At 44.4% G+C, this 14,108-nt stretch overlaps 2 protein-coding genes across 11 annotated transcripts in view; both read left to right on the top strand.

The window, feature by feature from the left end:
- LOC1277446 (CD63 antigen) overlaps positions 1-8,653 on the top strand; it is a 95,219-nt gene extending 86,566 nt beyond the window's left edge. For all 10 annotated transcript variants that reach the window (XM_061661840.1, XM_061661847.1, XM_061661843.1 and 7 more), the window contains 4 exons: positions 4,353-4,425; positions 4,520-4,635; positions 4,716-5,102; positions 6,076-8,653. In XM_061661840.1, coding sequence (XP_061517824.1) covers positions 4,353-4,425; positions 4,520-4,635; positions 4,716-5,102; positions 6,076-6,141 — 642 coding nt within the window. In that variant the 3' untranslated portion in view covers positions 6,142-8,653. The remainder of the gene's footprint in view (positions 1-4,352; positions 4,426-4,519; positions 4,636-4,715; positions 5,103-6,075) is intronic.
- A 1,412-nt stretch (positions 8,654-10,065) lies between these two features.
- On the top strand, positions 10,066-13,986 carry LOC1277444 (pre-mRNA-splicing factor ATP-dependent RNA helicase PRP16). Its single transcript, XM_061661836.1, has 4 exons — positions 10,066-10,835; positions 10,910-13,065; positions 13,133-13,274; positions 13,338-13,986. Exons 1-4 carry the CDS (start codon positions 10,252-10,254, stop codon positions 13,927-13,929), a joined length of 3,474 nt encoding a protein of 1,157 aa, XP_061517820.1. The 5' UTR covers positions 10,066-10,251; the 3' UTR covers positions 13,930-13,986.
- Positions 13,987-14,108: the final 122 nt, after the last annotated feature.

Below are 14,108 nucleotides of genomic sequence, written 5' to 3' on the forward strand. Positions count from 1 at the left end.
ACTTAATCTAGCTTGAAACGTGTCGAAAATCATGCTGAAGAAATAAAAAATTAGGATGATGCAAATGAAATACCAGAATAATGATGTCGATTGACATCTTGCACGTGGTGAATAACAACATTTACATTTAATATTAGGTAGAGATAGGTATATAAGAGACGCCCATATATCTAGTGTTAAAACTGACTTAGAAAACCTAGTCATGAAATACAGGGTTTGCCTTACAAAGCGGTCAATAATGCTTTTTACATTGGAAAGTGATTTGATAAATCATGTGTTGTACGAGTAATATGACGTAATTGTTATTTTATTGTATTTCATAAATTTATTAGGATTTAATTTCGACGAAATCGTACGAAATCCTTTATAAAATGTTGACCGAATGGTTCGATAAAATCGTATACGGTGGAACACACTAAACCCCTTTAATTTGCCTGCTGTGGAATCCAATAGGAATTTCCCATGTGCTCGTCCAATAATGGTGTCGTAGATTTAAATTCCCAACACATAAAGTTCACTTCTCGGAAGAAAAGAGATAAAAGTGCTTCAAAATTATGAGAATCGTTGGAAAACCCCTGTACTCCTTTCAGTAATTCTTTCCCTTAGCCATTCTTCGATTTCAAATGCCCCGAGAGAGAAAAAGGTCCTACAAGATGAAAACGAATTCGACGATCGGTTGCTTCCACGAACAATTTTCCATCTACTAGCTATACCAAATCGCGTTCCCAGTGCAGACAGCTGATCATTTTCTCATTATAAAATATTGATTAATTGTGGCGAGTAAATTAGTTTTTACTCCACATCAGCAACCAACCAACCCACCCCCACAAAAACTCTCTTGAGAAATTCGTTCTAAGATGTTTTAATATTTTATGATTCGCCTCGAATTTCCCACCGGGTATCCGGTGGGTGGTGTTGGTTGAAAATAATTCAAAATAAGGCAAAACGTCTCACATTAAAGCACGTACATGAAGTGGTGTGTACTCTGTTGTGTACTGGGCCGTGCCAGTGTATATGGCCTCATCTCATGCAGTGTAGGGCATCGTTCATCCTTTCAATTGTTGCAAAGGTCGTTGAGGTTACATGGGGTTTGCGTCTGGGTCGTTCAGAAGCTTTTAGAAGCAGCATCACCGGGAAAGCACAGGTGTGCTTTCCATGCTGCTACAGTCGGTAAACTTCTCGCGCTAAAACGAGTTCACTTTGTCACTTTGGCTCCACACAACATTAATTCCTTGAGGGGTGTGTGTGTGCAATAAGGCACACACCCAGCGGGGCGTTATTCCAGCACTCTGGTGCTTTTTGTGCCTTAAATCCCTCCGCCGGCAAAACTATCAGCTAGAATGATTTAATCCGGATGCATCCACGATAAAATCTGTGCACCGAGGGGGAAGAAGGGGTAATGTGGCGTGCAGAATGGGGCAATTTTGCATACGATGAGGTAGGGAAGTTGGTGGTACACTCACTCTTATGTTGATACAGTGCGATTGTTCCACACCATAAAACACCTGCCCATGCTCTTATGCCTTCTTGCGGTGCTTCCGGATTGAAAGTACTTACCCTTAATGCTCTGTCTTGGTTTTGTCTACTGCTGGGTGTTACAAAGCAGCTAAAGGATTATGTTTTCTTTTTTGGCCCATTTTGCCTACACCTGTGCTCCTGTGACGTTGACATTGATTAGTAATATTACGGCAGAGATTAAGGGTTAGTCTCCGATGGCTCGTTGGGGACTAAAATGGAAATGATTTAATGTTCAACTTCTTCCGATGCACCAAAGATATGGCGGATGCTGCTAATTGGCTTAATCTGCTGTGTAACATGTATTTGAATTTGTGTGTAGTACCTTATATCATTGTAACTTAATTGGATTAGTTCAGATGTGCAATAGTTACAATTACTCTATTTATTCAATTATCCGAAAATAAATTGTTCAATTTTGCTGTAAACTTTAATAACTTCTAAAATTCCACACAATTTTCGTCAAACATTTCCTAGTGATGCAAAAAATAGTGATAACAAAAGAGCGATAGTTTCAAAAATCTTGAATGCTGTTCCCGAACCATCTAGAACTACTTAAATTGCCTTTTTAAAATCCAGGAATAGAGGAGTTTATTTGAAACAGACAGAGTTTAATAAGTTTAATGTATAATTAAATAATAAATAAATGTATAATCAAGCAAAAGTCGAACAAAACACACGAAAAAAATAAAATTGAAACACTTATAACAAATAAGGTGTCATCCATCAATTACGTAAAGCAAAAATTTAAAATTCGGCTGCGTAGTACATCAAAAGTAGCTAAATCCGTTTTAAGCCGACATATCCGCAAAGTTTGTGTTAATTAAAAAAAGAATTATCGTGTATTACTCACTTGCTAAAAAAACGTTACGTAACAAAAGTTTAACTCCCCCTCTCCCCCCATGTTAGAAATCGTGATGTTTGAGACCCCCTCTTCATACCAATCAGCGTTACGTAATTGATGGATGACGCCTTAAACAAATGGGCTGAGTCTGGTGGTACAGTCGTTAATTCGTATGACTTAACAACATGCCCGTCATGGGTTCAAGCCCCGTATGGACCGAACCCTGCTATGTGTAATCAGTAAGTCACCGAAAGCCAAGCCCTACTAATGGTACAGGCAGGCCTTGTCCGACAACGGTGGTTGTGCCAAAGAAGAAGAAGAAGAAGAAGAAGAAGAAGCTATATATTTACTAGTTAGGGTTCCCTAAAAATTATACCGTTTATTTTCTACATATGATATGTTTTTCAAAATAAATAATTAAATATATAAAATATATAATATATTTTTTACATATTATTTTACATATAATATAATCTTCAAATTTTTGATATACTTAAAAAATAATAAAAATAAATAATAAATAAATTATATCACTAACTTAATTCAGACGTATATTTGTAGGAAAAAAAGTAATAATAGTACAGTAAAGAATAGTAAAGTGTTTTGAACATTCAAAAGTGTTGGAATTAGTTGCAATGCTATTTAATAATAAGCGAGTAAAATGAATAAATAAATGAATATAAAAAAAAATTACACATAAAACCAAGCCAGTGAAAACAGCACAAACAAACTAGCACAGCAAAAACAATATCAAACACAACCCAGTAAAAAAATATATTCTAAAATCCCGCATAAACACAATATTTAGTTCAACGTAAAAATCAAATATTTTAAGGCTAAGAGATAGTGGCTAGGACTTATAAAACACATGTGTTTTACTTCTTACAGTCCTTGTTCATTCGTATAAGAAGAAAAATTATCCTTTTTCATTTTGCATTTTCAATTCATCGTGCTGCAAAGCGCAAAACAAGAAGAAATTTTTATTAATGCATGTGTCTCGGAAGAGAAGTATAAAGCCCTCTCCTAGACGTTATCACTCCTTTGTGTCCTTCCGGGTATACAACAGCGCCTTGGCAACATCATTTTCCTTTCCCGGTCACCATTTCTCCCATCGACCCACAAAGCATCAGAACGAAAAAAGCGTATCCTTGTATCGTATCTTATTTGGAATGTTTTTTTTTAAGAAATGTGTTCTATCTTCTTGGTGTATATACAATTTATAATCAACAATCCCGCCGAAAAGAAAGGTGTGGAATGGAAATTTATGGTGGGCCTGTTTTCGAATTTTGGCGAATTTTATCACAAAATGGGTCTGCCCATTCGGCACCTGTGTGTACCACTGTTGAAGCGCGCGTGTATCGCAAATGTGTAGTGTAGTGTATGTGTGACACTCAAAAATTCAATTTCACACACCCACTTTTCTTGTAATTATGATTTAATACTTCACTCGGGAATGTGTGTGTGTGTTTTTTTTAACAAAACTGGAGTAAATGTGTTTGTGAAATCATTCCTCAACATGATGATGATGATGATCATTTACCAGCCATTCACTGTGACCTGACTATTCGTTCGAACGGTCGTTGTGCAAACATCGTTTGTGGGATTGAGCATGGTGGGGCCAAGCCAGGTTTTATTCCGGGCCTGGTGTGTACAATTACCCCCAAGCCCAAGCGGGCACGATTTCCGACGATGAGCGAAGAGCGCAAAAATTCATTTGTGGGTGTACTGCCTGCCGGAAAGAGCCGGTTGGCGTTGTCCATCAATTCACTTATCGATTTGCAATTAATTTCACGGTCTGTCTTCTATCAATAACGACGCGTGTGTTTGAACGTGTGTCCTGCATCGAATCGTTGATCAGCGTTGATTGTTTTTTCTGTCTTTCACCTCGGTTTGTGTACACACACATCATCCATACCGTGCACCTCAGGTTCTGATTCATTTCCCACCCTTTTTTATCATGTCCATTTTCTCTCTCTCTCTCTTCTATTTGCAGATCACCGGGTTGGTCGTGATTGTTACGGGAGCCATCATTCAATCGAATTATTACCATTACTCGAACTTTGTCGGTAAATATTTACCATAATTGTGGTGCCTGGGCATCACAATTGACCTTCGGACTGTTTGAACTTGAGCCTGATTACTTGCTTTCTCTATTTCAAGGTGACAACTTCTGGACCGCACCAATCGTACTCATCGTCATCGGGTCGATCATCTTCGTCGTGGCATGCTTCGGTTGCTGCGGTGCCGCCAAGGAGAGCCCGTGCATGATCATCACCGTAAGCTCACGCCATTTCCCTCCCAATCACCGTGAGCAATGATTCACTGACCTTCTTTTCTTGTCTCGCTTGTTGGCCAGTTTTCCATTTTCCTGGCACTGGTGTTCCTGGCCGAAATCGGTATCGGCATCGCCGGCTACTACAAGCACGAAGAGCTGAGCGGCATACTGGAGAAGGGCTTCAACAAGACGCTGGACAGCTACGCCACGGACAAGGGCGCCCAGGAGGCGTGGAATCTCGTGCAGTCGGAGATGGTGTGCTGCGGCATTAAGGGACCGGAGGACTGGGAACCGATCTACAAGAACGACACGGTGCCGCGGGCCTGCTGCCACCGGATGCCGGTCGGTGTGAACAAGTGCACCAGGGAGTACGCCTCGACGGAGGGCTGCTTCTCGAAGCTGTCCAGCTATCTCGGCTCGAAATCGCTCATCCTCGCCGGCATTGGCATCGGGTTGGCCATTGTGCAGGTAAGGGGGCAGAGGAAGAACTGTGTGCTTTAAAGTTGAACACGAGGAATTAATGTTTAAAATCAATATCGACACGGAGTCAATAGCGGTGTTTGTTTAACGTCAGCTTGCTACTGCTTGACCTCTGACCTCGCATTAATTATGTTTATGTTTAATTCGTTTTTTTGCTTAAAAAATGGATTTAAAATTTCATTTCATTGAGTGATTTGTAGTTGAACCCCATAAAAGTATATTGAAATATTAAGTTTATTATTTTTAAAAGGAATCAAACATTTATTTTTGTTATTAATTTAAATGAATATTCTGTTTTTCGTTCAATCTTCTTTTCCTATCGAAGTAAAACCCTTAGGCGTAAAAAAAACAAGCTCCCTACACAAGTACAGGAAGTATTTAATGAACAAATGCATGCTAAAGTGGCCAGACAAACTTGCTCCTCCTCTTCCGTCAGAAGCACACACGCCGGACTAGAGAAATAAAATGATGAAGTTGTAATAAAATTTGATTTAAAACTTTGCCATATCGAGGAGAATCTAAAGGATGAGCTCTCAGCGCAGCAACGTTGCAAAATGTGTGATGTGAACATCCATGCCGGTGTGTTTGTGTTAACCGCGGCAAAAATCAACTGGCGGGTATGCAAACTAAACCACTGGACCCCGTTTTTTCCCTTGCCGGTACATTGTGTTTGGACATGCAAAACATTCTCTGTGGGTTGTGGCATTCTGGGGGAGCAAAATAGCCGCCATAGTATGCTGATATCGTGTGGTTCGTTTGCTACATTGCGCCTGTAAAACCGTGTGGGCTGTATGGTAATGAGCGCGTTTTGATTTATATTCCCTTTTTGCGATGTTTAGAGGTTTTGATCATGTACATAATTTCTTTATTTTCTATGTACAATACATCCTTGTACAATAATTGCATGCTGGGAATGTTTTTAGTGTTTAATTTTATGTTTTTTTTTTATTTCTAATTTTAGCTGATTGCTGTCCTGCTGGCCTGCTGTCTGTATGGATCCTTCCGCCGTCAGTACGAGACCGTCTAAATTGAAGGAGCAGTGAGAGAGCATTTTAAGCGAAGAAGATGAATACACGACATCCATCTTGAATGCAATAGCATCACCAAACCACACACACTCTATCTCTCTTTCCCTCTCAACTGTCCCACGTGGTTGCATTCCTGCTACCGAATCAATCGAAACAGTATGGATAAGTCGATTTAATATCATCTCATTACCGATAAACGCCCCAAGAAATCAAATTCACCTCTAACTTTCCTCTAACAGAGTGAAGAATGCAGAACTTTGAAAGATTCAAGAAAATCCCTTAAGAAATTACACAACAATACAAACAAAAACAGGCTCAGAAAAAAGAATACCATTTGAATACCTCCAACTTCACCCAGTGGTAAAGCAATCTCCAAAGGCACTATCACTACCCGGTCCCACCCCCTTCTCTCCCAGCCAAAAGCACACCAGCCAGCCAGACATTCGAATGTGGGAACAAATGAAAATCAATAATTTTTCGCTGTATCGATAGAGTATCGAGAAGTTGTTTAAAGAAAAGAAGAAAAAAAGGGAAGGTGTAGTACACGCGGTTTAGAGCGTCGTCCGAATGCGCGCATTTATCAATACTATGCATCCCTCTAGAAAGCAGAGAGAGAGCAGCAGCAGCAGTCCCCCCTTGAAATGTTACGTGCTATGCACGAAGAAGTACCATCAACACTACTTTGGTCCATAGTATAGCGATACACACAGTTATAGTATTAGCAGACAGTCGTAGTTTCATCAAATGCTAACGTTGATAAGAAGATAAGAGAAGGGGAAAAACATGGTAGCCGATGTAACTTTCAAATCAATATATTTAGAAGATTGTGCTAATAATGAATCATATAAGGAGAGAGACCAATAGGCAGGAGATAAGAGCGCCCAGAAGAGGTAGCAGCGAACGTTTTGCATTTTATTTCACGCTTTAGATGGTGTAGAAAATCCCTTTAAACACAACCACACACAGTGTCAAACTTTTTAACATTCCCAACTGATGTGTGTCCCACTTAGTGTGCTATTGGCGCACAGAATCATGCTGTGTGTGTGTAGATAATTCCAAAAAGTGAACAACCAACCAAGCTTAAATGTCGGATCGAATATGGAATAAGCCATCTGCCGTTGCAACAGTCTATATGTGTATGAATTTTACAGATATATACATTTAAATGTAGATCGTGATCGGCTACAATAAGTTCCACTAACATTAACAGAAGAGGGATTTTCAATGTTTTGGTTTTTTTCCATTTTAATATCTTTTGCAATTTCGGAAGATTCGGTAGAGGACAGCAAGCAACAGAAATTGAATTACAAATGAATTTAATATTACCACGTTAAGGCTGGCGTTAAAGCATAGCATTTATTCTTGCATAAAATCATTCCATTTATTATTATACTTTACATAAACATTCTCGTGAAGTGAGAGGAAATGTTTCCTATAACGATTTGAAACTATTTTCTGTTCCATCACGTCACGTTTCTTTAAACCTATTAACGGAAGTTTTAAACTTGCACCGAAAATGCACTGGAATGCAATCGGTAGGAAAGAGGGAAGGGGCTTGATTGCACACGGTTTGAGAAAATCATTTAACACTCACATACACAACCTAGGATGTTGGTTTGATTGGTTCGATGCGAATAAGAATACATTTTTAGGTGTCCACTGTGTGTGTGTGTGTGGCTGGCACGATTACACAAGGTTTTGCAATTTATATTGGCACGTACACCTTCCCCTTTACCTTTACACACCATCACGAAGAATCTCACAATGTTTGCTAAATAGTAATAAATAGGAGGGAAATGAAACAAAAGAAACAAATTCATTTTGCATAGAGGATTGTAAGAAAACAATCGCTCCTCGTTCTCTCTCTCCGCCCAAAAAAGTAGGTAACAGCAGGCACCACCATGTGTGTAGTGCAGTGGAAGAAGTACAGCGCTATAAATGTGTGTCTGCGTGTATCACGAAGAACAATATTGTTCAATTTTAGTAATGCATTACGATTTGCGTATGCGCTCAAAGATCGATTTATCGCAAACATTATAACGAACGAAAAGAAAAACCCGGGCAAAGAAAGAAGGAGGGCATGCAAACGTTTTTTTGGTGAAATACATACAATACATAAATGAAACTATTTACAAAAGCTGCTCAAAATATACGGAAGAAAATATAAAATAACATAGAAAGAGGTTTTTTGTTGTAACACACACACACATTCTCTGTCGTTTTATTAATATGAAACATTAAAAAAAAAAACAATTAAAATATCTTTTTTAACTACACATCCACCATTTAACAAGGACGAAAAACACAAGGAAACATAAATAGTTAAAAAAAACACTGTAGTCTGTAGGACGTATTTTTGCTATTTTTTTTCCTGTACCGGTAGATGAATATACATTATTATATTTTACATTTTTTTTTCTGTGTGTTGCATCAATGTATTTCTCAGTAGGGGTGTGTGGAAGAAGCAGAGCAGCTGTGTTAATATTTTTATAAATGTATTTTACTGATTAATTGCTAGAGACACTACCTACAATAATTTTATCAAATTAATTTTATCAAAGAAAGAACGTATACATATTGTGTTTTTATTGTCTATTTTCTATTCCTTTTGACTCTGCGCAAAATTTCAATAAACTTGCTAATTTGGCCAGGTTACAGGGCTACGCAAATAAATTTTAAAAATCCTCTTTACCATAAAGATTACGCGGAAAACAATGGTCTCGAAACCCAATTAAAATGAGCTACTTATGACCACCCTGTTGCAACAAGGCAACAGGATTCATTCTTTCACCCGAAGTAAATTGTTTTTTTTTTTTTAAACAAGCGTTTTAAGCATCGATACTTTATTGGCTAAGCTAAAAATCCGTCGCATGTCTTGGGCCTTAGGAGAACGAATGGACTTGCTTCTCTCCCACAGCTTCGATCGTAAGCGTTCGGGTATACTAGGCCCGATCAGTGTAAAACGTTGATCACACTAAACACGGACCGTGTCGCCCTCTGTCGGTAATTAACGGAAACAAAACCTTGCGGGCAAATCGGTCGACAGTAACACCACTCCGTAGGAGACCTAAAACCAAAACCAAAACCATACTGGTCCTGACACCAACACATCATCTCTTCTGGTTACCAGTCATACCAATACTGATCCAATACTGATACTCCAATACTGATCATGCCGGTCCTCGAACTGATCATGTACCCATGGCTGCCTTGTAACCTATCAAGAACTCATAACAGTCCTGGAATCTATCATCAACCCATACCGGTACTGGAACTGATACTGAACCCGTACCGGCCCTAGAACCGATTATAAATCCATACTCGTACTAGAACTGATACTGAACTCATGGCGGTCCTGAAACCGATCATGATCCCATACCTGCCTTGAAACCTCTCATGAAATTATACCGGTCTTGGAACCTTTCATGAACCCACACCGGCCCGGGAACCTATCATGAACTTATACCGGTTCTGAAACTGATACTGAATGCATACCAGACTTGAAGCTGATACCGAACCCATAACGGTCCTGGAACTACTAATGAATCCATATCAGTCCTGGAACTGAAAGTAAACACATAAAAGACCTGGAACTGATACTGAACCCATACCGCTTGGAACCGATCATGAACCCACAATGATCCACAATTGCTCCCGATTTCATTAATTGACAAGAACTGTATCTGGAACTGTTCCGGATTCAGATTCGGAACGATACTAGAACCTGGTTCGGATATGGAACCGATAAAATTCCAGTTCTAGTGGAAAACCCATACCCGGTGTTAAATTTGTAGCGTAGGAAAGTTAGTAGAATTTGCACACTGATCCTTTCGAAGTTGATTGCCAACGGTCAATTCAAATATCGTCGTTATTTTTGTTTTCCTTCCAACTGTCAAACATTATGATCAACGCAACACCCACCGTTGTCGTCACTCCCATTGACAGAGCGTACTGTAAACAAACTCACCCTCATTTGCAATCGCATTGATTTTCTTCTGTGCAAAAGTGTTATTTTAATTGTAAAATGTTAGTTTTTCACCCCGATCTGTTCGTCTAATAACTTTCCCTTTGCTGTCCCATTAAGTCACATCGTTAGTGCAATTCGAAAAATGGAAAACTTTACAGCGGTAGATAAGCTGGAACCGGACCAGCCGAAAGAGGGTCGTTCCGGTGGCTTGGTGCTGCGCCGAGACAAAGGTGAAGATGATATCGTGTTTAAGCAACCGCAAACGTCGCTCCTGGGGCTGGACAAGCTTGCCGCAGCCCGCCGTGCCCAGCAGAAAAAGGCTAGCAAACTGTCCTTCTACGGGCACGAGGCGGAAAATGGCGATGATCCGGACGAACGCGGGTCCGAGCGGAGAAGGAGGGAGCACCATTCTTCATCACGAAAGCATCGCGATTCGGAGGAGAGGCGCGACAGGGAAGGTAGCGAGCGCCGTAAGCGCAGCCGACGGGAGGAGGAGGATTATCATCGATCAAACTCACGAAAGTACCGAGAGCGTGCGGTCGAGACGCCTTCCTACAGTGGCGGTGTGAGTGACGTCGCACGGCAGAAGCTGTCCAGCAAGGGGTCGGCAGAGTATGATGCGCACCGGAAGAAGGGCAGCCTGTATGCGACGTCGAAGGATGAGCATCGCCGGCGGGAGCAATATCGTCCACCGAGCGTACGGTCCGGATCGGAATCGAGACGAAGGTATGTTGTGCTTTGCTTTCTCTGCCCTTAAATTCCACCGCTAATGGACCTACTTGTTTTGCTTTGTCATACAGCACATTCTCCCGGTATGAGCCGAGCACACCGCGTAGCAGACACCGTTCGAAGCAACCGTCCAGCTCGAACTGGACCGACGACGAGGATGACGATGGTGAACCGTCCGGACAGCGCTCGTCCTGGGACTTCCCAACGCCGAAACCGTTCTCCGGTGCCGAGTTCACCGAAGCGGACCGCGAACAGTGGAACGAGGAGCAGCTGCGCCTCGACCGCGAATGGTACGGCAGCGATGACGAGCGGCAGATGAACGAATTTTCCGAGCTCAACTCCCAGTACCTGCAGCAGCGCGAGCAGCAGCAGCAGTCACGCAACAATCGGCGCATCTCCGCCCAGCAGCGGCAGATCAACAAGGACAACGAGCTGTGGGAAAAGAACCGCCTGCTCACGTCCGGTGTGGTAATGTCGGTGAACGTGAACGAAGACTTTGACGAGGAAGCGCTCGAGCGGGTGCATCTGCTGGTGCATCATACCGTGCCGCCGTTTCTGGACGGTAGGATTGTGTTCACGAAGCAACCGGAACCGGTCGTGCCGGTGCGCGAACCGACCAGCGATATGGCAATCAACGCACGCAAGGGAAGCGCGCTGGTGCGCACGTACCGGGAGTTGAAGGAGCGCAAGCGGGCGCAGGCGAAGCACTGGCAGCTGGGCGGCACGAAGCTGGGCAACATTATGGGCGTGGCAAAGGATAAGGACGAGCAGGATCCGGCCGACGGGGACGATGAGGCGTACGATTCGCGCAAGGATCAAAAGTACGCGGACCACATTGGCGGGGAGAAGGGTGAGTTTGCGCCGCGCCGGAAGACGATCCAGCAGCAGCGCCGCTCGCTGCCCGTGTTTGCAGTGCGCCAGGACCTGCTGAACATTATACGCGAGAACTCGATCATCATCATTGTGGGTGAGACGGGCAGCGGCAAGACGACGCAGCTCACGCAGTACCTGCACGAGGACGGGTACAGCCGGCACGGCATGATCGGCTGCACGCAGCCGCGCCGTGTGGCGGCCATGTCCGTGGCGAAGCGCGTGTCCGACGAGATGGACTGCTCGCTCGGGCAGGAGGTGGGCTACGCGATCCGGTTCGAGGACTGCACGTCGGAGAAAACCGTCATCAAGTACATGACGGACGGTATACTGCTGCGCGAAAGCTTGCGCGACAAGGAGCTGGACGGGTACAGTGTGATCATAATGGACGAGGCGCACGAGCGCTCCCTGTCGACGGATGTGCTGTTCGGGCTGCTGCGCGAGATCGTTGCCAAGCGGCGCGATTTGAAGCTAATCGTCACGTCCGCCACGATGGATGCGGGCAAGTTTTCCAACTTTTTCGGCAACGTGCCGACGTTCACCATCCCGGGCCGTACCTTTCCGGTGGACGTGTTTTACGGGAAGAACGTGTGTGAGGATTACGTGGACGGTGCGGTCAAGCAGGTGCTGCAGATTCATCTGCAGCCGACCGAGGGCGACATACTGGTGTTTATGCCCGGTCAGGAAGACATCGAAGTGACGTGCGAGGTGCTGGCGGAACGGTTGGGCGAAATCGATAATGCACCGGAACTGTCCATACTGCCGATCTACTCGCAGCTGCCGTCCGATCTGCAGGCGAAGATCTTTCACCGCTCGGCGGACGGGACGCGCAAGTGCGTGGTGGCGACGAACATTGCCGAGACGTCGCTTACCGTGGACGGCATTACGTACGTGATCGATTCGGGCTACTGCAAGCTGAAGGTGTACAATCCGCGCATCGGCATGGACGCGCTGCAGATCTATCCGATCTCGCAGGCGAACGCGAACCAGCGGTCGGGCCGTGCGGGCCGTACCGGGCCCGGCCAAGCGTTCCGGCTGTACACCGAGCGGCAGTACAAGGACGAGCTGCTGCATCTGACCGTGCCGGAGATTCAGCGTACCAATCTGGCCAACACGGTGCTGCTGCTGAAGTCGCTCGGGGTGAGCGATTTGCTGCAGTTCCACTTTATGGATCCACCGCCGCAGGACAATATACTGAACTCGCTCTATCAGCTGTGGATTTTGGGTGCGCTGGACCATACCGGAGCGCTTACGCCGCTGGGGCGCCAGATGGCCGAGTTTCCGCTCGATCCACCCCAGTGCCAGATGCTGATCGTGGCCAACGAGATGGGATGTAGTGAGGAGATTTTAATCATTGGTAAAGGGTGCAAGACTTTTGGTGTGCTTTTCATTACTTTTAATGTATTTTTATTTTTTAATTTCAGTATCGATGCTTTCCGTGCCCTCGATCTTCTATCGTCCCAAGGGACGGGAGGAGGAAGCGGACAGTGTGAGGGAAAAGTTCCAGGTGCCCGAATCCGACCACCTCACCTACCTGAACGTGTACCAGCAGTGGAAGATGAACAAGTAAGTGTGCCCCCCCAACGGCATCGAAGATCGACCTAATGACCGATGGCCTTTCCGTTTCAGATACTCCGGCTCCTGGTGCAACGAACACTTCATCCACGTGAAGGCAATGCGCAAGGTGCGGGAGGTGCGCCAGCAGCTCAAGGACATCTACAGCCAGCAGCAGCGGCTAACGCTGAAATCGTGCGGCACCGACTGGGACGTGGTGCGCAAGTGCATCTGCTCGGCGTACTTCTACCAGGCGGCCCGGCTGAAGGGCATCGGCGAGTATGTGAACCTGCGCACGGGCATGCCGTGCCATCTGCACCCTACCTCGGCACTGTACGGGCTCGGCACGACGCCGGACTACGTCGTGTACCACGAGCTGATCATGACGGCGAAAGAGTACATGCAGTGCGCGACGGCCGTGGACGGGTACTGGTTGGCCGAGCTGGGCCCGATGTTCTTCTCGGTGAAGGAAACGGGCAAGAGCGGGCGGGACAAGCGGCGCCAGGCGGTGGAGCACCAGAACGCGATGGAGGTGCAGATGCGGGAAGCGCAGCAGCAGATGGAGCAGCGTAAGCAGGACGAGGAGAAGCACAAGTTCACGATCAAGCAGGAGATCGTGACGCCGGGCGCAACGCCGCGCCGTACACCGGCACGGATTGGGTTGTAGGAAGTTGGAAGCGGAAATAAAGGGAAACAAATAGTGTTTTATCATTAATAATGATAATGGTGATTTTGAGAGCTCTTAAAAATTTATTAGAACTTTCAACTTGAGCTTTAATTTAATCGACTCCGATCCGACTCCGATAAATTCGGACTTCGGAAGGTAGGTCCGCCCAGCATTATCGG

The sequence above is a fragment of the Anopheles gambiae genome, chromosome 3 (assembly GCF_943734735.2).
Source record: "Anopheles gambiae chromosome 3, idAnoGambNW_F1_1, whole genome shotgun sequence".
Lineage (NCBI taxonomy): Eukaryota > Metazoa > Arthropoda > Insecta > Diptera > Culicidae > Anopheles > Anopheles gambiae.